The sequence below is a fragment of the Stylophora pistillata genome, chromosome 13, assembly GCF_964205215.1.
Source record: "Stylophora pistillata chromosome 13, jaStyPist1.2, whole genome shotgun sequence".
Lineage (NCBI taxonomy): Eukaryota > Metazoa > Cnidaria > Anthozoa > Scleractinia > Pocilloporidae > Stylophora > Stylophora pistillata.
The window spans coordinates 10,122,681-10,147,656 of NC_142531.1; the positions used below are offsets into that span (position 1 = coordinate 10,122,681).

General features: G+C 38.6%; 1 protein-coding gene and 1 long non-coding RNA gene across 2 annotated transcripts; both read right to left on the bottom strand.

The window, feature by feature from the left end:
- Positions 1–13,227: 13,227 nt before the first annotated feature.
- LOC111340883 (transcription factor Sox-7) lies at positions 13,228–14,915 on the bottom strand. The gene has a single exon (XM_022947800.2). It carries the CDS (start codon positions 14,748–14,750, stop codon positions 13,638–13,640), a length of 1,113 nt encoding a protein of 370 aa, XP_022803535.1. The 5' UTR covers positions 14,751–14,915; the 3' UTR covers positions 13,228–13,637.
- Positions 14,916–19,659: 4,744 nt separating this feature from the next.
- Positions 19,660–23,507, bottom strand: LOC148717551 (uncharacterized). Its single transcript, XR_015994559.1, has 2 exons — positions 22,501–23,507; positions 19,660–22,041 (listed from the first exon to the last, which is right to left on the bottom strand). It is a non-coding gene; the product is annotated as an uncharacterized LOC148717551 (long non-coding RNA).
- Positions 23,508–24,976: the final 1,469 nt, after the last annotated feature.

Here is a 24,976-nt window from a genome sequence, read left to right on the forward strand (position 1 = left end):
CCTATTTATTATTGTGCTGTCTGTGAAAAACCCTGTCTTGAGCCAGATGAAATTGAATGTGATGATGAAAACAGTGTTCAGTGTGAATGTTGTATGCTATGGTTTCACTGGGCCTGCTCAAATTTTGAACAAGAATCAACATTCATTTGCAGATTTTGCAATGAACAAGCAATAGATAATGATTAAAATTATAGAGTGGAAGCAATATGACCTCAACAAACTACTAAATAGTACAAAATAGTGCGGATGAAACCAAAACATTATAGTATTTAGTATTACTAAAGTTTCAAAGTTATTGTTTGAACATTGTTGTAGCTATATACAAACATGTTTGTGTAATTCCATAAAGGAATTGTATTCTAGAAGATGTGTAAATAAACTTGACTACCATAGCTTATAACCTGTGAGAAAATTGAATGGGAACATTTTGGACTGGTACAAAATGCAAACATAATTGATGAAATGAAATCTATGTACTCAAAGGCTTTTTCATATTACATATTGCTGCACAAATGATGATTATGTCATCCAAATGGGAAAGAATGCTAATGGGAATTTCTTGCTTTAACATAGCAAAGTCTTTAATTCGCTTGATAGCCTGCTCGACATAAATCCGTACATTAGCAATAAGTGATGTGTTCCTAACATCAGCACCTGACATCTGGAGATTGGAATGCTTGGAGGGTGGAATTGTTAGAGAACATTGGTAGTATGCTAACAGGTCATGAATCTTGAATCCCCTGTCTGCCATAACTTGGTCATGTGGCTGAAGATAGTTTAAGAAACCACTGTTTTCTACAATAAAAACATCAGATGACCTCCCACTGAAGGTCTCAGAGACAAATGATATGTGGCCATTTGGTGTTATCCCTATCAAAAACTTTAACGTGTAGTGTTGTTTGTAATTTGACCAACACATTGCCGCATTCTCTAAGCTTGATGGGGTTTCAGAGAATAGTTCTGTGCAGTCAATGATGACTCTACACTTTCTGTAATATCGTCGAAACATATCAGGCATATTTCTTTGAATTAAATACCTATCTGGCCAGGAAATCATCCACTTTAATTCTTTAGACATCAGCTTAACCCAAGTGGTAAAGACAGAGCTGACAGTCGCCTCGGAAACTTTGAACCTTAAAGCCAGATCAAATACAAAGAGTCCTAGCTTGATTCGCATCATGGTTAGCAAAAACTCTTGCTCCAAGGTTAGAGCTCTCTGTACATTATTTGACCTGGGCTTGGTGGTGTCCTTCAAAGCACTTTCTTTGTCTCCTTTCCAGTAGTGCATACACATGGCTTTTTCAAAGAGTGTATTAAACATCAATTGAAATGTTTCTACGTTAGGGAATCCAGTGAAACGCTGGACATCTTGCTCTGTTGTTAAATCAGCAAACTTCATACTTCCGTATGTTAGCGGATTTATTATCAAGCATTGAGTTCCTTCTTCTTTGAAGCTTGAGTTATTGGATGCCTCAGCAGTAGAGACAACTTCGTGTCTTGCCACAAGCTTTCTTTTCTTGGGTGAAGGTTTGTTAGAGTCACTTGGCACCATATACAAAGTTGGAGTTGGTGAGGAGTACGTTGGCTTTCCATATTGAAAGTGATTCGAACAAACAGTCTTGTAGTTGCCGGGTTCGAATCCAACAAGTCCTTTGGATATGCTGGCAATCCATTGGGCTCTTTTCTTTGGATCCTTCGGAATAAAATGCCAGCGAAGATTTTCGACATGTGACCGTTTCACTATCTTTTTTGGATATCTTGAGTCGTTGTTACAACCTCCAACACAACATCGGTAGTTAACCATTATATATCTTATTTTTTGACGCATTAAAATCGAAAATACAGAGCTCAAAATGTAGCTGTGACTTTTATCTTGAACTGTCAATACTAAAAATTGCGACCAGTTCTGAAACAAAGCCGATATTCATTAAGTATTCAGATCAAGCAAAAGAGTGTAGCCGAGCGTGTCCGCCATTTTGGATTTGCTTGCCCTAATTACCCAGCATGCACTCAAGAGCGTGAACCGGTCTATTGAGCTAGCCGGGAGGCGGTTAACGAATGATTTTTCGTTTCCCATTGACAGCAAAGTTGCTGACTGGTTTTACGTTTAGTAGTCTTATTATGCAATTTTGTGTTACAGTAAACCGCTTTTGTTTGCTTAGTATTTCATCTGTTCTTGAACAGCATGAAATGAAAATTAGAGTTCAAATCTCCCTGAGCTGTAATCAAACTCGTGTTTTAGCTCGATCTCCTAGAAGCTTAAGGATACGTCCTGATACCCTCATAAAACGTACAAGGTTGCAGCACATGTAAGCACTGACCATAGCTAACCTTCGACCAGCTACTCAAAGACTTGTTAGGATGAATTGCAGAACGCATTTTTAGTTAGCAAATCAAGACATAAACGGTCTTTTTGTAGCTTGTTATATTTTTGGAAAATATTATGTCGGTTGGTTTCCGAGGAATTACCAAATTTTTTTAAAAAAATCAAATCAAACCGAAACCACCTACATGGTGATTGACAAACATTAAAATATGATGAAAAGACGATCTCCCTCGAGATATGTCCTAACGGTACATGATAGAAATTTTATATTTGCACTATCAAGTTGTTTAGAGGATAAATTCTGTGCAACCGCGCCTCAAATGAGACCATATACATGAAACCTGGAAGAGCGGAGGGGTGAATGTCAAAGGCTCTTTATATCCACTGGATAGGACGTGCTCTCGTGTTCTCCTTTTCGATGGAATCGGACCTCAGACCTAAGGAAGCGATGGTGATCGAGGAAAAGAACACTCGTGATAAAATCTTTTTGGTGGTGGTGGGGGGCGAGGGAAAGAGAAATTACGCCGAACAATTGTGGAAATTTGATTGAGAGTAGAACAAGCTGTGCATTGTAAATTTTTTTGTAATTTAAGGATGTTGGTATTTATGTAAATGTGGGGAAAGATGTACAAGTCGGAGAGCTTTTAAAATTTCTCTTGTGGAACGATCGAGATATGACCTATCACCACGTCTCTGTCCATATTACGTTTGGGAAATTGTCTGTGCTAAACCCTGGCTTGCAGACTTCTTGCCGACTTGCGCTGCTCAAGGCCTCAATTTTTGAATAAATGCTCGAGCCAAAGCGCTAATAACGATACCTTTTTCGCAGGCTCCAAAAACATCGGGTCCAAAGGGATAATGGTCTTTACCATGTTATGGCTAACGACCGGTCCAAGTGAAAAGAGAGACTAAAGCGAGTTTCTTCGATACAAGTTTACCATAACTCCTAAGAGCATTTCTATCGAGTTCTCAACAGATTATATCTTTCTATGATCGGAAACAAGACCATGTTTATTCACACTCTGAGATTTTTCTCCACGGAAGATAATTCCCTGGAGAGGAATTTGCCTTTAATACCACTTTTTGCTAGACTTTAATTTGCGTCACTCACGTGGGTTGAACTAGCAAAATGTAGTTAAAGAGCAAGACGTTTAATTCGGAAATGTTTCATCAGTTCAAAAGACAACTTTGAATTACATCTCACCTGTAAGGTAGTTTGGCATATCTACACGTTTAAGCTTTCAGTAATTATTCATCTGCTTTTCTCAGCTTCTCTTACTTGAAAGCGAAAGTTATGCCGTGATATTTTTACTGGAAATATTCCATGACAGCAGGGTATCGCTTATTATAAAGGTCAAAATAGTTAAGGTTTGCTAGAAGATCACAGAAGGCACGTGCACACAGGAAAACGTTTTAATGGACTCTAACTGACAAACCAACTAATTTTTCCTTATAGTTTTCTCAATAAATATGCAAGCATTCAGAGTCTTTAAGAGATTGTGTCTTTCGTACCATAACCTAGAGACAAAATGAATTTCATTGCGCATGGATATTCGCCTTTCTCCCAGTACTGATAACAATCAGTAATGCATGCTGTTTTGGAACCGCCTTCTTCAAAATTGCTCCTTGCTCCGTGCCTTACCTGTACAAAATGAGTCCAGGTTCGCGGTCGGTGCACTTCGAGCTTCTTTCTCTTTTTCACATCAGGCCTTCTGAACGCATAAAGGAGAGCATCTGAGTTCCATTCGTTCATGGCGATTTATCACATACTTGGCAATTTTTAAGTCTGATATACGCTCCTTGCGCTTTATTTTAGTATACCGCATATCATATTGTTAATTTGCTTTTACCACTGAATAACGAAAATGGGATTGGTCAAGACTGGATTCCAAAGCACTCCATCATTGTGTTACAGTGGTGAAAGTCAACAGCGCCACTCTACCTCGAAGACTTTTGAAAGTATATAAACGCAGTCCGCTCTCAGCCTTAGGATAAGAACAGAGAGACTGACTGAGCAGGAGGTCTGTGATGATTTACATAAATGAAGCTCAGCTGAGAAACACTTATGTCATTGGTAGAAAGTTATGGTTGGTCGAGTCGTTCTTAGAACTTTCACCCGAAAGAGATCACGTGGAAAGGAAAATGTACCGTCGTTTATCTTTAACCATTAGCTTATTAAAGGAAGGTGCTTTGATAACAAATGGATTGTTTATGAACGCTGTATTTCACAAGGATCAGCCAGGATTTTGAATTTCAAATTTTTCTTTAAAAAAATAGTTATAAGTGTACTGAACAAAGGTTGCTCGCCATACCTCAAGGAGAAGTCTCTCTGATGTGAAAGGCAAAACTAATATGTCGATATTATTACAGTAAGGGAGACTGACAAGCACTTCAAATGAAGAGACACATGTTGAAAGATCAATCTTTCTCGCAATGAAATGAAAACTGCAAAATATTTCGCACAATGAGAAGAATGTAAAAGCGAGCCAAAATCAAACACTGCGATGAAAGATAACGATCATCATGCTCGTGTAAGCTGTCAGTTCCTCTGCCCGCAAAACAGTTACGTTTGTTACTGAACAAAACAAATTTGTTTAATCTGACAATGTCACACTAAATTATTTGAGTGTGATACACTTTCGCTACATGCATATCGAAAATGAAACCCCAAACAGTCAGTTTTCAAGATTTGCACGGGAAGGTTTGTGTAGGACGCAAGTTCTGCTTGCGATAGGCTACCTCACGTTTTGAAGAGCAGCCGGCTTTCTCGGTCTTAATGAAGAGCATGGTTTTGCAAAACATTTGACGCTTATCACGAAGCTTTTCACGGCTTAAAAGAATGCTAAAAAGCATTCCACTATGTGGCTCTTTTTATTGCATCCTATGTCTATTTCATTTTGCAAAGAAATTAGCGTTGGTACCTCATATGTTTCGAAGTGGTGATTAATTGACTTGAACTTGTAACCTTTCGATGACGGTAGTACACGATTCGCTAACCACAAAACAAGAGAGGTGGAACGCATCCAAAACCAATTTTCTGTACGTGTCCTTGTCATTGTAATGGACCTTGTACGTGAGGTGTGTAAATAAACATTTATCTCCTTGAGCTGTCTCATTGCAATTAATGTTTCGAATTGTACAGGAACAGTTTGCACTCGTCTTCTCCGGATTAGTGCTGTTTTGCGTCCTGATGCACTTTTGAATTAAAATTTTTTTTTTTTTTTTTTGAAGATTTTAAAACACACCTGTAAAGTTCACGCAACCATTTGACGCAGATTGTGTATACCCTTGTTAAAAGGTTTACAAATTCCATCACGATGCTTCATTAGAGGAAAAGATAAACATTGTAGCTGTGTTCCAAAACACACCCACTTACGGACACGATTTTCAAGTAGTGTTGCCAGTCGTTACAGATAGAAAACCCCTGAGTCACTGTGAATCACCAGGGGAAGAGCCTAATTATAGTCCATGACCGTTACCAATACCACACCCTTGACGGAAGTTTCCTTCGGATGGTTCTTCAGATCACTTGTTTTTAAATTATGTGTTCTAGAGCGTTTACTGAGACGGAAGACAGCACTAGGAGGTACAAACTAAGCCTTACAGTGGTTGAGGATTTTTTCCGTCTTTGTATACCTCTCAATTTCCAGACTATGTGTAAAAAACTATCAATTTTTATTAGTAATACATTTACATTTGTGAATAGTCCTGCGATTGTTAAAAACAAAAGAGTAAATTCAGTAGTTTTATGAGGTAATCAAGATGTATTTCACCTTGGTTGAGGCCGATTACGTAACTAAGTTCACCCTGCCAAGTTCAGCTGTGTTTAATTACACGAAAAATTCATGGGGTTTTTTAATCTTTCAGATTAAAGAGATACGTATGCTATATCTTTACATGTTTCCTCGGTGTAATATCTTTTCAACTGTTTTTATTTTAACCCTCGATAACACTTATCACGATAAAAAAAAAAAAACAATCATTTAATGCTTTATGTTATTAATTGAAAAGCAAGTCTTTCAAGCCTACGTGTTGTGTCAGGGCAAAACGTGAATCATTTTTGTCAACGGTTTTAATTTCTCTTATCTTAAAACTGCCCTGGACCTTGTTTTGCAAAGATCTTTTTCTGCAAAACAGAAAGTCCTTTTGGATACACCTTTATCAAGGAAGAGTAAAAAAACACGCCATGCAGGAAGAACAATGACGAAATTGACTTGAAAGAGAAAAAAACCTTATTTAAAATACAAATTAAAAATCAATTACATTCGTGTTTCTGTCCTGTTTGAGGTCACACAGCTATGTTCGTAAACATGTAAATCTTCGAGAGCCTCTTATAACCCGGAAGTAAATACGTGCACGAGCAAGTTTTTGATGAAACATGCCAACGAGAATGTTGTGGTATACCTAAGGATGGGCAGGTATCCCATCCAAGCTGAGGGGTACTACATGTAGCTGTGGTGATGTCGATGGCAAATAAAACCTGTATAGGTTTCGGCAAATATGATCCATTGTTTGCGTTAATGGAAACCGTTCATTTTCACTACGTGACCTTTGGCGAAAATGGTTTAGATACAACCTCAGCAACTTACTCTTGAACGCGTTCTAATTATTATATAAGTCAATCTTTTAGTACAAAATCAAATATTCCTTGATGTCCTCTTGTATCCTAAATTTACCAAGCTGACGATAAATAGCGAACGAACACTAAAGAATAAACCAAGTTGTAAATTTAATTCGACCTATTATTGATTTCCTAATCCAAAGAGGAAAGATAAAAAGTGGTTTGCGCGGTAACAACTCGTAAAGATGCTCTCCTGCAGGTTTTCTGTGAAGAAGGGGAAAATCCTCAAAGAACTGTCATCAACTTCAACTTACAATCATGGTTATTATTGGACCACTTACTTTCTAGCGAAGGTCAATTTGGAAACGTGCCCTTGTAATTTTTGTAATGGATGTATTTTTAGTACTGTGGTTTCGAGATCCTTACTTGAGATAAGGCACGATGCACGCATGCTTATAAGGTGGGGTGGGGTCTAGTTTGTGCGGGGCGATTCTGAGATGGTGTCTCCTCTTAAGAGAGAATTACAGATGAACGGTGTTCCTACAGTTCTTCTGTAAGAGTTGAGTTTAAATTTTTACCATGAGTATCACTTAGATAATAGCCCCTCGCTATAACATGTTGACAAATTATATTGCATGTTAGATGCCTCTCCTCTCAGAAATAGAAACAAAAACCAACAGGAAATGATCTCATTATCATCTTCTCTGATCTTCTTTCAAAATTACACAATAACAAACGGTGTACTTTGTCATGTAATTTGCTCAAAGGCTTTGTTTATTTTTCTACAAAAGTAGTTTTCTTTGCACAAATCACGGAAATAAAGACAATGGGAGTGGTTTTAGTTAATATTTTCCTTAGTCATTTTGACATTTAGCTTGAAATTAGTTACTTAATCAGAAATGATTAAAATGTTTTCAAATCTAAACAAAAAAAGTCAATCGCACAAAATAATGAAAATAATAAAAAGCCTCGAATGCTTCATGCTACTGAATTTCAAACAACGTTTTAACGTACTGGTTGCTTTTGTTTGCACACACCTAAAATATCATTGGAAACTTTTACCTAAAACCTAGTAATACTGGTCTGGCACATGTAATTAAAACTCAATTCTATGTCATGTTTTGCTTCGACTTTTATCTTTTTTCTGCTAAAAAAGGACCGATGTGAATTTATTCTATTCTTTACGTGATTCAAATTGATTGGGATCTTTTCCCTGTAACAAGGCTGGAGAAAACCTTTACGCAGTCGTATAAGGCAAGCAGATTTATCAGTTAAATGAGTAACAATTCCTACTCACTCGTCCACTGTGTAATAAGCCACAATTTCTTCCAATCCACAGAGTCAAGCAAGGTTTTTGAGTTCTGTTTCCTCGCCTCGAGCAAGGATTACTTTTCAATGATGTGTATTGCTTTCAGGGCCTCATCGATCTTTGGTGTTAGAATATAAATACATTTGCAATGGTCTCCAAGTCCCTATGTAAGAATGAAGTCATATGCGTTTGTATGTCCTTTGTGAGGAGTTTGATTTAGATTTTCTTCGCATCGAATGGAGTAGATTTAACGATAACAACGTCAAAGTAGCAGTTTATTATTTGGGAACACATGCGCCTTTTTTGTTCTCAAGATTTAGACATGGCATGAAGTTGGGAACAACAACTTTTCGTAGGAGCAGCTCAGGAATTTGATGCATGTTGTTTTGATAGTGTACTCTATTACTTCAATTATCAGTTTAGAAAGATCGAAAATAAAAACCTAGCGTCATTTATAAATATAGCACGTATAGGCAAGCATACCTGCCCATTCCTTATATGCAGGCAGGTTCATCATAATGTGTGTGATCATGATAGTTTTTCTTTATCAATATTTTGTGGTTGCAATTATTTGTCCTTCAAATAGCTTACTTAATAAGAGTATGATCGACATGAAAGGGCAAATATTTGAGAAAGAATTTCAAAGAAGGCAGCGAATAAAAAACCGCAAGTAATTACTGCATTGACGAGCTATGATGCAATGATCGGATATCTCACGAATGATGGAAAACAGCTGAAGACAATTTCCTCATATTTTTATCGAGAACTAGAAGGCGAGACCAACAATCTCCAATTCAAAAAGCAAAAGCAATCGTCCTGAACCACTGATATTGTTATTGAAAGAGAGGAACGCTACACGCAGATTTCATCAATGTAACGATTGAGAAAAACACGCTACCCTGTAGGAGAATGTTCTTAATTAATTCTAAGGAATTTACCATTTGATTTAGAGTGTGTTTCTATTATAGATTAGTTGTTGTCGTCCACAGCTGCTTACAAGAGAAAATTTCTTTTCTGCAGAGGTAATTTGTACAAAGTGCTTTTCTGTCTGATATATGCATGCATGAACTATTCATCTTGCGATTGGTTGTTTTATTTGCACTCGTGTTTGATATAGAGTATTGTTGTAAACCTATTTTTCAAGTGCAGGCTATCACAAGGAACATTTTAATTTTAGTTGTTTCAAAGAAAACTTCACCAAATACTGTATTGAATATTAACTTTCTCTTGTGGCTTAGTTTGTGTATGATATGAACTCACATCAAGTATCGCTGAACTTGTACATGTTAATAGCTCTGTAGCATAACAGGGGAAAATGGACTGACGTATATGATTTCACGCCCAAGGATTTACTCTTAGCATTATCTCTTTGTCACATACACGACAAATACTTAAGAGCTACGCTCTTTGGGAGGGAAAACCACAAAACCACAAGGCTGCTAAAAGGGTCAACACAGCCAACCCAAAGAAATCTTCAGGATATCCGGAATTTCTCGCCTAGATGTCTGAGTAAGCTTTTTGGAGAAACTAAAACTTGATAACGTAAACCTCGCCAAAATAGTCAAGCTATAGGTTTACATTTTGTCCCGAACAGTTCGCTGGGTCTTAAGTTGGGGAAATTCCTCCCATTTCCAATGCAATACACGTGTCTCTTGTCATTTTTATTTTTTATTCAGTTTGTTTCATGATCAATGAAGCTCCGAACCTTTTACCAAAAGGGATCAAAAAGGAATAAGTTACCCACGTGTCCTTAAATGCATAGCCAAGTAGAAACAAGATAATTTAGCTTTTTTTAGTTACTCCATACTTGTTGAATGAAAAAGATGATTAATAAACATGAAAATATATTCTTACTGAGAGAAAATTTACTTCAGTTCTGTCTCAAAGTAGTTGTACCCCCTTCTGAATGTTAACCGAATTTTGCTCAGAAGAATTTAAAGATTGTTTGAAACGTCAATTTAGATCTTAGCTACTCTCAATTTATCTATTTTAATGCATCCCTAGTCGAATATGATTTGTTAAAAAAGATAAAATTCTAAAAGACTGTTAGTCAGTTTTTCCATACCAAAGAAGATTAACTAAAAGTCCATCAAGGCCAAGATTCGTTACTTAATATCCTCATTCTTATTTCATGAATGTTTCTTAAAAACCCTGAGCTTGATTCAATCGTCATCAATGTCAAAATTTAAATCTGCACGAGTGGGTAAGATTTCCCGTTTATTAAGTACTGCAAAGTAAGGGTTTTACACGATCTTTACAGCCTACTTAATTTCTCAGTGTTGGCACACGTAGATGTTTTAGTTTGGCAGGCGTCCTGGCTCCAGCCATGCGATCTCGCTGCGACCTTGACAATGCACACTGAGTTTTTGACAGAACGGAATTCAAAATAGGCATGTCTCAGTATCTTTACCTGTTTTCAGGAAGTTATGCCTTAAAATCACCACATTAAGTGTTTGTCAGGGGTGAAAATTGAAAACAGAAACTCCTTTATCGAGACACTTGCATTTCATCTCAAAAATATGTTGTGTACAATTTTTTAGCAATTATGAAGTAAATCTTGGCAATCCGCTTATGACAATATACATGATATAAAAGTATTACTTTGTCACAGAATTAGAACGCATACAGCATGTTACACGAATTCCTATGACTATGATAACTTTGGTCCAAATCTACCTTAAAAACGTTCTGATCACCTCATCATGGTTACTGCAATGGGCTTCTCTTTCCTCGTAGGACAATATTGGCGGGAAAACGCGAAAAAAATAATGCTGATGATAGCACACACAATAACAACTTAAGCGTAACAGTCAGCTCAAAGTCAGCGTTTATTATTAATGCGCTGCATGGTAGTTGAGTAGTCTTAAATTACTGTCGGTTAGAGCGTGCTCTTAGTTTTAATTTAATCGAGTTACAACCACAGTGAAAATCTCTTTAGCGCCAAAAGGGTCTGAAGCGTTAGACGACAAGGAAAGGTTGTACTTGAAAGAAATGCACAGTGATTAGTGTCCCTACCGTGTGGGAAAAAGAGTAGCAGCGTGTTCACACATATCGCTCTCAGATCAGATCACTTACTCAATCATGGCTTGATAAGGCTGATCTCTCAGCTCGCCAGTACATATTTTTTTAACACCTGTTTTTTGACTTTATTTTGACGTTACTTGATTCTTAATTTTTTCCTATTAGCAAGGATCCTCGATCCTTAAGGACTGGCCTGAGACCATGATCAGGGGCTCGCTAATCAGGCAAGGTTTTCACCAGCCGGGTATACATCTCGCGTTTTTAAATACCAGCTTGGCGGCTAGTCGCGTGTTGCTTTCGCCAGCCGGACCATGCGCTTCGACCGAACACGTTAAACTAAAATCATATTTCCTAAAGTAATTTGTTTCTCCATCCCGAGTCAAATTAACGTTAAGATGCTAAGTTATCCTTGAATGATGTAATCACAGCCCCCTTATTTCTACAAATTTTTTTTTTTTTTTTAATTTTAACTAGCTTAATGTACTTTTTTTAAAATCATTAATGCCCGGTTAGGCAAACTTGGTAATGTTATCTCGATCTGCGGGCGCTTAAGAGAAAACGCGTTTTCTTTATTTTCTTGCGTTCCGGATGATTCTAGACAAACTTCCTTTACCCTTCTGCATCTTTTAAAGTTCAAGGTAACGATCGTGTCAAGAATGAACTCGTGCGTACTAAAATTAGCGACAGACAACGAAAGAGCTGTCAAAATTCACTTCTGTTTATGCTGAAAGGATAAGCAACCTCGCGCAAACTGAAGTAACCAACGTACGCTTGCAACGTTGGTAAAAAATCAATTTGCGTCCAGATTGAGACGTTTACTAGTAGTTTTTTGCTTTGTCGTAAATTTCTGTGTAAAGAATTTTGTTTAGGCATGGCACACTCTTGGAGGATTCAATCGCTTATCCGTTTTTCTTGGGATTGCTGATGTCAAACTTCATGTTAAGCCCATAAACCAATCTAAAGATTTATCTAATAATCAACGTCGATGCGCTGCAATTTCACCGCTCTGCACATCTATCGTTTCAAGTTAATGAAGAGATTGTTATGAAACATCAAGCGAAAAAGATAACAGAAGGGTCTTCAAAGTCTATAATTAGCAACAGATAGTTTTCACAGATAACATTACGCAGATAAATCTTTGCCTTCATTATTGAAATTAACTTCACGCGCGTGGAAGGTTTCTAGCATCTTACCGAGAGTTCCTTTTCGAAATGATGAGCACGTGGACAATTATTTAGAAAACATCTTTATTCCAGAACAATCGATCGAGCAGATGTGGTACAATATTTAAGTAAGCAAAGGAAGCTTGATGCGTAACACAAGGCGTGCTAATGAATAATTAGCACAAATCACAGTTCTTTTGTTCCAAGTGATGTTCGAACAAGCCTAGTTTCCGGTGTAGAAAGAGATTAGCACTAGGAGTCAAGGGCGCCATAAAATGTCTGAAAACAACTTTTCGCCATGAAAAACCTTTTCCGGACTCAAAGACCTGTCTTTGGGCATAAAGAACCTTTGATGGACCATAGTGAAATCGTGACGTCAGACAGGTCTGATACGACTTTTTAAGAACAAACTCGAACAACTGTTGTTAGGACGTGGTAATCGCGAAGCAACTTTAGCTCCATTATTATCGAGTCAAACAAGCCAAATGATCGCTCTAATCAAAAGTTGAAACGTAGCTATTAAAATGAAGCGGACGCGACGCATATGTCCAAGGCTATTTGGTAAGGTCAAATTCACAAAAACCCAGAAATTACAGTGGAAAAAGTCTATCTTTCTGCAAGATTATGACAAGTGTTGACACATCTCTATGTGTACTTTGACTGGCGTGGGCCAATCGTTTTCACCAGAGATAACAATCTGTGTGTAAGCTGATTTTATGAGCTGTCAAATCAAGAAAACTTAGAAAGGCTGAGACGGTGAATTTTTTTCGAGCCGGCCTAAACAAGGATAACTCCGACCGCACTAATGGCGGTAACATGGCACCGCGCGCACGAATCAAGACATTAATAAAGCTCATTAGCAAATCTTTATTTTAAAAGCAACCCGAAATTGTACATCCAAATATAAACTACGGTAGATTGCATGTATCGCGTATAAATTCAAGAAACTAGGAGACGTACTTTGTACCTCGATCGGCCCCTTGTGGGCTTTTCAGTCTTCAACTGCGTAAATCACTTGTATTTGACCCCTTATGTAAACTGTACATTGAAAAATAATTCCATATCTACGCATTGCGCTCGAAAGTAAGACAAAACAATACCGAAATGATAAAATAAAGTGTTCACTGGCATCGAACGTGACGGCTGAAAAGCTATCACCCTAAAGATATTTACAAAAACATTTCGGCACCAAGTCCTTGCGTAATGGAATTTTTACATTCAAAAGTCTGCATAGATTTCTGAGTCGATAGTGTTCCCTCACCAGGCCATATCACACATAATATTTGCTGTTTCTGTACCGTCTAGGTACTGATCGAATTCCTCCCTGTTGAAGTCTCCTTCGGGTAACAGCTCCGTGATATGTTGAGCGAAGTAGAAGATCTGATTTGCACTGGTGTCATTGGGTTGAAGTTGAGTGTTTGCGCTACCAGGCATTATCGGCAAAGAACTCGGTACCTGTAAACCTTCGTTTGTGAGGTAAATTGGACTCACAGGTGCTGAATTTGAAGAAGAGACACCGACATATGGCGGTGGAGAGGTGGGCTGTGATTTCAACTGCACACTGGTGAGAGCACTTTGTAGGTCTTGCCAGCAAGTTGGGTAGTTAAACTCACTACCAAAGTCGTTAGATCCGGGACTCGCCTCTGGTGTGGGAAGGCTTATCTCGGACAAATTTGGCAAGGTAGAAGGGCCGCCGAGATGTGTCAGCCTTAAATCTCCATTTGCAAACGGAATTGGTGCAGACGGCTGCCCAAAGTTCATTAAATTTTCTTCTGAAGCGTTTACCGCGAGTTGTCCGCACTCCGCACCTGGAGTAGAGTGCGAGACATGGGCTTTCGTTTCTTTAGGATTGCGTATTAGTGCGCAATTCGGGGGTGTAGAAGATGTCATTTTCTTGCAAACTCTCTTGGGGTGTTTTCTTCGCCTGGGCCGATATTTGTAGTCAGGATGATCCTTAATATGCTGTTGCCGTAAACGCTCGGCCTCTTCTACATAAGGTCGTTTCTGCGATCCGTTCAGCGATCTCCAAGCTTGTCCTAGAATTTTACTGAGCTCGGCATTGTGCAGCTCTGGGTTTGCATCCGCCAGTCGTCTTCTCTCCACTTGAGCCCAAACCATGAAAGCGTTCATAGGACGCTTGATTCTGTCGGAGTCGTTTTCCATAACTGGGTCTTTCTTCGCGACAGCTCCTTGGTCCATCGACCCCAGCAATTTTGCATAATTCTGGTTATGCCGCGCCAGTTGAGGGTGACATACACCGATCGGATTGTCAAACCCCAAGGGGTTTAAAATCTGAGGTAGAGGTGCCGGAATTCTCTTGTTTCGTACCGTTCTTCGATCGGAGAGCAGCATTCTGTCGTCGCCACGCATCTCTTCGAGTTCTGATCTGTTTTATGGTCGTGACGAGGTTACCGCGGAAGAATTTTCTTCTGACTTCAAAAAAATTCGCTTGCCAAGCTCCCTGCTGCTATGATGTCTCTGATATGCAAGAACACGTGTGATAGATGTGACAAGCGAGTTGAAAAATAAGCTTTTTTATCACGTGGCTGAGAGGAGACATGTTTATGTAACACGTCGAGATAACCAATCAGAGAGCTGTATATCTGACAGTGCAATAGATCCCGGTGCCAAGATGACTACGTCTTGAAAGGATTTGTGCCTGTATATTTCATGGGTATTTTACCGAAATATCGGGTTACGCTAGAGTAACCTGAGGGTCAAGATATCCGGGAGCTATCAGGAAATATGACGTTTTGGCTCCAGCCCACAAATTCCTTGCCAGAAATTCCGCTAAAACGCCGTAAGTGTCGTGCAAAGAGTAATCAGAAAAGTATGTCCCAGAGTGCGGAACCGAAGGGATAAAGTTCTTTCCTTCCGACAACGCCAAACTGTCTGTTTGAATCAACTCTCAATGCATTTTATCCTGTAACAGACTGTCATGTAATTAAAATGTGATGTAAATACATCTTCGGGTGCGCTATGCTGGGTGTTACGAACTAATTCAAACTTTTCGGTGCGCTTCCATGTATCAATTGCGCCTCTTGATGGATATTTCGTGAATAGGAAGGAATTGAGTAAACATGAGCAGGACTAAAACAAAACTTAGCTCATCCTGAGCTTGGACGTGACCATAATATTGACTTTGAGATTAACACTCCGTGGATTTTTGGCAACACGGGAGGGGCCAAGGCCGTCAGAGAAATGACTAGCGAAGCATATCAGTGTGCCACAAGGCTTGTACCTTTTCATTCGTGAATAGAAACTTTTTCCTTATTTTATTTTCTCACTCATTGACGATCAAAATTGGCCAGACGTCAGTTTTGTGAGTCATGATGACATTTCTCAGCCAGAGCAGCCTTACACAGTCAATTACATGTTAGGAAACCACATATGTTAACGAAATAATATGCATTCCCGGATGCTAAATTAGTCTTTTCTCTTATTTTAAAAATAGTTTAAGCTCGATAATAATTCTACAAAATTTCCATGGAGAAAAAGCGTGGTTTTGCGAAACTTTTACGCGAAATTGAACTTTGATTCACTCAAGCACTGTTCAGTGCGTGCAACGACCAAACGAACCACACGTAACCTCTTTCACGGTTCATAATTGTCAATAATGGCAAGTGGAATATAGAGCGGCCTTGTTTTCGCGAGAATTTGTACCTTGCTAGACTACTTAAGAAGAAAATCAGTCTGTAATCGCAGGATGACATCTTCGATAATACAATGTAGTTTTTGCCTTAAGTTTTTATGACCTTTCACGCGCCATTACTACAGATGCACTGGATTGACCAGGGGATAAGAGGGTAACATTTCATTTGTACAGCTGTTTCCAGCAACACAGCTCTTCTGTTGTTTTGTTTCTTTGGTGCGAGCAACTTATACTGAATGACATTCCCGTTTCACAGACATAAAACGAAAAAATTACAGTACTATGAAAGAGAAAGAGATAAAAGGGAAGGCAACAATCTGATGATACTTTAGGTCCATCAGTCAAACAGCTCTTCTCTTTACAATGTATCTTCGAAATTCGTCGAAATACCCGTACGGTGATTTTCACCCTCTTTCTTACAGTTTGAATTTAACAAGTTTTGCCTCAAAGTATGAACGAAACGTTCGACTTTTCCGCTGGTTTGAAAGGCAGTGTGCGCGTGCTCCAATTTCCTTAACTAGTCAACTATCAGGAAAAAATAAATTGTGAAATTTTTAAAACAAAAACATTTTAAGCAATTAATTTTTCAAAGCAACGACAAGCGTTGTCGTTCAAAACCAGACATTATATTCTTTCTTCGTGTAAACTAGCTAGTTGCGCAATCAAATTTTTGCCAGTAGGTCCTCAGTGTCGGATACGTGTTTGGTTTATTGCTGTGAACCAAAAATGTTTAGCACTGTTAAAATTTTCATCGTCAAAATAAAATATATTTGGACTGTCTAATCGGATATGAAACCGTTACACCGCGCTAAAATATCAAAAGATCAGCCGCCATAACCGATAAGATACAGTAGAAGCAGCTTTTTATCGGTGTTCTTTATCACTCTGTCTGCCGAGACGACCTCGTTCAAACTTCAAGAGCCCAAATTCACCTCTGTTATTGACAGAAAGTTAATCTGGGTTGAACCTGGGGCTCAAGTAGTCTAAGACTTTTTCTTTTAAGGACGTACCATCTGATCTTTTAGCAGTGTCGCCAGTCTGCCCAAATGATAGATTAGGAGCGGAAAGAAACAGAAAAGTGCAGTCTTTTCTTTATTTCTGTGGTTTAAAAAGTATATTCTGTGACATGGCTTCATGATCTAGATGAAGGGGTGTTGACAAAACAAAATGTACACCTGAATTAACTCCGTATGTTGTGGCGCCGCAGTAGAGTAGAAGTGACGAGTAATTCCGGTAATTTGTTTGAGAAATTCTACTCCAAAAAACATATTTCCTGATTTGACTTACAAATTTACAAAGCGGTTCTTGGGAGTTACTCGTGAACAGACTTAATGGCGCCCAGAAGAACAGCTGACATCCAAATCCGTTTCGTAGCTTTGGACTAATATTTACCCTTAATGCTTTACCTTGATTAGCGACCAGTTCCGGTTACAAGAAAAGTACTCAATGAGGAGCAAATAAACTGACACCCGGGGCGGCCCAATCTTCTGGAATACGGTATGATGTAAGTTTTATTTTGAAGTTATCTCCTTTGAAATATCAATCGAGATGATTATGGGGTTTTGTTAGTAACTGCTGTGTTGCACAATGACAGCTGTGCTGTACCAACTTTTGTTGACAGAAAAGTTTCGCAAGAGCGTTGATAAAAATTGTTTGTTATCGAGAAAAAAGATAACCACTGCTTAAATTAGATTTCCTTGTAAATTTCTTTAAACTAATACCTTAAAAAAGCTTACGTCTCAGTGACCCTCAGTTTCTTCATCGATCAAGTGGCTCATGAGGAATACATACGAAGTAAAGTTCTTCTCTCTACAAGACTCGAAATCTGATGTATTAATTCCAGTATGTCTTAGAAGTAGATCATTTCTGTACTTCATATGTTTGAGAGATTTTTCTTCAGTGTTAAAGAAGTTATTTATTTCATCAACCTCTGTTGGGGCCTTAAAGGCGACAGAAACTAGAGAAGCACGAGAGTCCAATAATATTGCTCAAGGAATTTTTTCACTTCTCTCCGGCCGTCCTCTGCGCTTCCGAAAAGTCTAGTCTTGCCGCTAAAGCGCATTTCCGTTTTCCAAGTATCACAAACAAGAGCTTTTGCCGCTCAGACAGCTACGTCGATTCACTTGAGCAGGGGGAGATAGAATATTCCCCCACATAGGTTTTATACAACGTCTTTGACCCTTTTGCTAGTTCCTCTTGCTCTAAGCATGATTGAACCAATTTGTCTAAGATTGAACCATTTGATCTGAAATTGAGTATGAAGGGTAAAGTCTCACTTCCAGAAATAATTTTCTTGACTTGGACTTGTCTTCTGAAGAAACTCTTATGAAGCCAATCAGGTCTGAGATAGGGTGCGAAAATTTTTCAGTTTTTGTCTGAGAAGGGGTAGGGACTTTCAAATGTATGCCACACACTTCACTTGAGTACACTCCCCTACCCCCTCCCCCCTCTTCCGATCTGTCGAGCCACAGATGTAAAGGCAATGTCTAAAATAAGCTGGGAAGCTGAAAACGCAATTGGCATCGGTTCTTCCACAAATCTATCCGAGCATACGGTAGCAGAAGCATAAGATGGTCGTAGAAACGAAATGGTTCATATCGGAACCCGAATACATACGTAATAAATCCGACAATGTCTCTTCGTTTCAGTGAAAGAAAAAATTCATTCTGAGATTATTTCATATTCACTGTTTGCTACAGAAGGAAAAAACAAGTTGTTAATAGCGAAAGAGACATATAGAGGATTAGGAAAGATTTTCGCACATTAGGAATGCGGAGCTCATCATGACGCCTTTGCTTATCTCCAGTACGGCGTATGTCGAACGTACAACGCACTTCATTTAAGGAAAGGCCAGTGTCTTTTTCCCTCGTTTAACTACGAGCAGTTATGCCCCTATAATGAGAAAGACCCATTAGGAACCATGATGTTCTTTAGTAGCTGTTCAGAATCCATTCGCACAAAAAGCTCCGATTCAAGTGGTATTGTGACTGAATAAAGACAGAGCGTGTGCTGTCTAAGTGGATTTTCAGTTCAAGGAATTCCGGCGCAGTTGCTCATCCGCTCATCAATAAACAATTGGTTACCGTTCACTGGACCAAAAACAATAACCCTGGAGACCGGCCCATACTTGCACGCCTTTTTTTTTCACTTCACCCCATTTTTTCATGATCCTTAAATTGAAGGTATTCGTCAAACCTGCACGCGCGACTGAGAAGATTAAGGTGTTTAGCCCTTAGATTCAACACGAAAGTGGTTTAACAAGGCGTAGGCCGGCATAACAACACAAACAAATGGTTCGATTTATTTTTGTAACAATTTATTCTAGTATGATGAAGCTTTGAGTACTACATTCAGAATTAACCGATTAAACAGAGTAGAATACACACACATAATTATATAAATTCTTCTACAATTTGGCCGGAACATGTGAAAGAGAGTCAGACAAATGCTCTTACATCCTCAATAGTGAGACGATAGATGGATTTAGGTATGACAATGAGGTTGAGCTTTTCATTAAGATTTTTTCCAGTCTTCAGGGTGAAATCGTAACTGCCACGTGCACTTCAACATCCTTTTAGTTGGGTACTTTGAGTCACTTACGTAATTTTAATTAGGTTTATAGTCTAATCAAAGATATCATCCATTTTAATAGTCATTGACTTCCATCTATTTCCTTGCGAAAATCATAACCATCTAAGTCACCTTTGTTACGTAGTAGCAGTTCTGTCCCATATGGAAATTGTAGAAAGTGTCTTAGATCTTCAAAGAAGCAATAAACGAAAGCCTCTTAGGGCTACATTAACGAGGGAAATCTTCCTTGAGGGAAAGGACTATCTGAATCATCTTTCAGCAAACAAGGGGCTGAACTTTTGATTGAGTTAGAAGAAAGAGAGGATATCGATTTCGATCTCGAAAAAGTATTTGATCCGGGTAATTTTTTTTTTTTTTGTCATACCCCAATTGGGTGATATTTTCGATAACTTCCTTTCAGTTGGTTTCGACTCGAGAAGTAAACTCTTACATTATTGTGGAGGATCAAGTAAATAAGGACATAATGTTTTGAGAAGGTGTAGTCTGATCGTCCGGGTGAGTGTAGTCCTGAGAAGGACTGTTGTCGGTGGTAGTGACTGACGTTTCGACAATCTGTGCGGAAGTCATCATCAGAGTCAAGTGAATGATTGTTGTCAGTTCTACTGACAGTAGAACTGACAACAATCATTCACTTGACTCTGATGATGAACTGACAACAATTGTTGTCAGTTCTACTGACAGTAGAACTGACAACAATCATTCACTTGACTCTGATGATGACTTCCGCACAGGTTGTCGAAACGTCAGTCACTACCACCGACAACAGTCCTTCTCAGGACTACACTCACCCGGACGATCACACTACACCTTCACATGTTACCCCCGGGTTCAAACCATTTACTGTATAATGTTTTGAACAAGGAAACTTTGCAAAATCTAATTTTTTTTTAACGAAGTAAGCGAGAAACTTCCAATAATACCATGTATTAAAATAGAAGACAGTATCCTTCCGCTCCCAACTTTCATGGAGGGTTCTCTAAATTAGATGCGAGGCATTTTGCACCCTAAGACAATTAGTATGTATTTACTTGTGCCTAAGGAAACTACCGGTGCACGGCGGAGCAATTAACGATCTCCAAGAACAGGCCAGGGGATGAAAAATCTTGTGCCAGCTAAAATAAACGTTATGCCGGAATGTAGAAGAAAAAGGATTTCCGGAACGTGATCCATTTAACAGTTGGAAGGAGAGGACACACCCTTCAGTTACGTTCGAAATAACCTTAACTAAAAATAGTAAAAATTGTAGAAAGTCACAAGAGAGGTTTCAAAGCGACCTGAAGCTTTTAGAAGACACTGATGAAGGGACTAATGACTTGTTTAGTCTACTGCACGCTGATCATCCATGCGATTTGTGGAAAATGTTCTTGAAACTTGTCACTCCTTACTTTTAGTCTGCAATGAAACATTCTTTTGGTGAAATGCTGGGCTGAAACTGAAACAGACCCATTCGGAAAGGAGTAAAAAAAGTGTTTAATGCTCTTAGTCGACCAGGTATCAGCTCAATAAATTACTCAGTGAAACAAATCTCCGAACAAAGGAACTGATAGCGGAAACTCGTAAGATAACAAGGGTAAAATTGTCATAAACACGCTCCAGGTAATCAGTATGTCACAGGAAAAACCTGTTTCATACATCCTCTCGTTGGAGGCAAAACAGCTTTAACGAGGCACTGTACTGGTGACTGACTTCCCTTGTTCCATAGGAGCTTTTTTACGAAAGTGTGGTAAATACAACCTTATGTTAAGTGATTTTGTTTCAATAAATAAAACATTAACTTGTCGATTATCGTCATATATCAGCAATGCTCAAATAGGTTAGATTAGATACAATTAGCTGCACCAGTAAATTTTGTCGATTTTTGGCGAACATAAACGTACTGATTGATCGACTTTGCTACTCAGTGATAATGGCAATGGGGTCACTTCTAATCAGAACCTGTTGAACAGGTTCTGATTGAAGGTGACCTAGTAGAGATAACCTCATGGATGATTTTTTTATTTTTATCTTTCTTTAGCCAGAAAGAGACAAAACAAGCCTTGTTTTCGTAAAATGAATGTCTAAAGACTCGAAAATACGTGATAACTCAACGGTGTTTACGAAACTCGTCCTCTGTAGGGGGAGGCAAATCAGTCACAGGCTAAAAGTTTGATTTCCTAGTGACCATTTCATTTCCTATTTAACCACTAGATCACAATAAATTTCACGATATAATAAGATATTCTTTTGAATGAAGTTTATATTTCGCAACATTATCTACAGCAGCAATTTGCGAGAATTGAACAAAGCTTTTCTATGCATCAGGAAGTTGCAGTTTAGTGATTCACCCGTACATTTAGAGCCCTGACACGTGAGCAAGGTCCTCAGTTGCAGGCTTCATTAAATCTCTTCTCGTCGAACGCGCTCCTTTGGTTCTAAGTACTGTTTGAAAGAAACAAAATAGATACACCAATGAAAACATTCCTTATTCAATGCAAGGAGCAAACATTCGGCTAAATAAAAGCTCCCAGCGGGTGTAGGCATTTTAGGAGATATCTCAATGCTGAAATAAAGCATTGGTTTAATGTGAACCATAACATTTGAAGAGACAATTAAGGAAAATGCGAGTATACGACAATGATGAAATAAAGAGGGTCAGTTTCTAAAGAAACTGTGGTGCTGCATCGGCGAGGGGTCTCACAAAATAATTTGATTTTATCAACTGAATTGATAATGTAAATTAGCCACCGTAAGGAATTTCGGAAGCTGACGTTTCCAGCGTTACCCCTTCGTCAAAGCGAATGGCTAACTCTCAAAACGTCTTCTTAAGAGAATCTTCAGGTCTCGGTGTCGAATTTATATGATCAATTCGCTTGATATAACCAATACAAATTATCTTACCTTGCAACGGTAAGCTTGAGGTTTAAGTCGGCCAGTATGTGTCTACATCGATAGCCATACAACTAAAAGAAGGCATGGTCCTTTACATTTTTATTTTGAAGTTTCTTCACGCTGAAAATGTCTACAGTAACGACTAAGTTATAATGTACAATGACTACTGATTTCATCATGTGTTTCAGCCGGTCTGAATTCGAAAGACATTGTCGAGGAATAGTATTTTACATTTGAAAATTAAGAGCGACCGAGAATGTGCGAGAAAAGGTTCTTATATAAACGATATAGTCACAGTGGATGTTGTCAACTGATACTGTTATGGCCTGTTTAAAATAAGGTGACATCGTTGAGGAATGGTTTTGTACTTAAGAAGAGGGCAATGTTGGCAATTATCGAAAACTTTGTGCGAGCGAGAAAACGCCGCCTAAGTATGAGGGTAAGGCAATTAGTTTGAGTGATAATAAGATGAATTATTGGCACTCTTAACGTGTAATCGCTTGAAATGCAGATTGCGGTGCTTGTGCCCAAATTAAGAACTAATAGGATTCAACTCGGCAAACGCTTTCGCTTTTGCCGAGTTTGACTCGGGTAAGTTTATAGGCAGCGAGTACTATCGACAAATCTCTTAGTGATCGCGTTTCCTCCTAGGAATTGTTTGAGCACAGGCTTTGCGAAGTAAGGAGCAAAACTTTTTGCACAAGGAAACATTGTGCAGGTGATAACCTACTGAAATGGCCACAAATTCCATTAGAGTTCCAAGGGATTAAGCGCAAAAAATAATTAGCACCGCCTCTTCATCCGAAAGTTTCAGTTTCGGTGCCTTTTTGACACCGTAAGATTGTGAACCTTGGCGATTGAAACATGCAGGCTTTAGACAAGTATGTCTTGTACTGAGATGACCTGCAAAGCGCGAACATATAGACATGGAGTGGTGCATCTGGACGGGAAGTCTAAGGCCTCTTCGCCTTGATAAAGAACCCTTGTACATCATAGAATGTGATGTTGTGAAAAAGACGACTAGCCACAGGGTAGCAAGCGCCAGATATTCAGCTAACGAGCCGCGAGTTATTTCCAAAGGCACGCGCAACGAAGAAGCCACGCGTGTCTGCCCTCGCATCTCGCGTGTCACTTCAGTTCTTGCCGAGTTCCTAACACTTTTTAAATTTCCGACCTATCCGACTTCAAAAGAAATTGATGTTGAATTTCGCAATCAAATATTTTCTTCTAAAACAAAAATTTTCTGCCTTTAAACCGTAGGGTAGAACAATGACATCCCCTGAGAGATATACAAAAATCTGTTTACCGTTACTGAAACCTATTATAAATGAGGGTACCAGCAATACTGAAAGATACTCTGAGGTAGTTTGGTGCTGACAGAACGATGCTGAGGTTATTTTTTATCTAAACACGATACCGGATAACATAAAACCGTTATAACACTGAGTAGCTGAACGTGTAAAGCCAATCATACCTTCAATCTAGATCTTGCTTTGGCTGCATGTTTTGTCCCTTCGGAAAGTTTATATAGTAAACAACTTTGGCTTTGTAATTACCTCGAGCGTTTTTGTTTCAAATTTGAACTTTGCTTTCTCATTATCTAATTCTGTTTCCTTTGTAAGGAAACTCTGTTTAATTTGATGAGTTTATACCGGGTCGAACAGCAGCAGTTATTAATTTTCAGGTCGAGCCTACATTTTCATCCATTTTCAGTTTTGAGCTGATACATTTTTAGTGTAAGTCAAGTGTTTCAACTAAAGAATGACAACTTACAGACTTATGAGACAGGAAGACTACAACGACGATTTTTTTCTTTTGCTCTTGGCTTGAGTGTAAGGTTTTTAGAACTTAACAGGTTTCAGTTCAGATGTCATCAGTCAGCAAGTTTCCAGCCTTCAAAGGAGGACGTCCATCAATATGAAGCAGGAAGTTCGAATTCTTTGAATTACTTTTGAGTATCGGGTGGCTAGGATGGAAAATTATTTGACCTTGAGGGTTTTTTTTTAACTCGTTGGACGTACAAACAACCCTTGTACATCCAAGGGTGCTCCACTTATGGAGTCAAACTCCAAAACCCCGATTGAATTTCTTTGCTTTAACTTGTATCAAAATAAAACAAAAGTCATTTTACAAGCAACAAACTTCACAGTTGATCATACTCACTTTATTTAGCGCTCGAGTTTGTCAGTCTGTTTCTAAGAGACTAATGATGGGGCTTTCCCTCAGAAAACTGAAAGCGGAAAGGCTGAATGTCTTCAGTCGTCCGGCTCTATAAAAAATTTTTTTAAATGGCACTCTCCAAGAGGGAGGTTTTTCAAACTAGAACAGGAAACCTTTTGCAACTTTGCTTTATTTTTGAGCATCGGGTGGCCAGGAAGAAAAATCTTTAATCTCGGAAAGTCTCGCTGTGGGAAAAGACAGGTAAACATTTCAAAACTTCGTCAAAATTGGGGAATTACTTTCTCATAATTTTTTTAATTTCTTT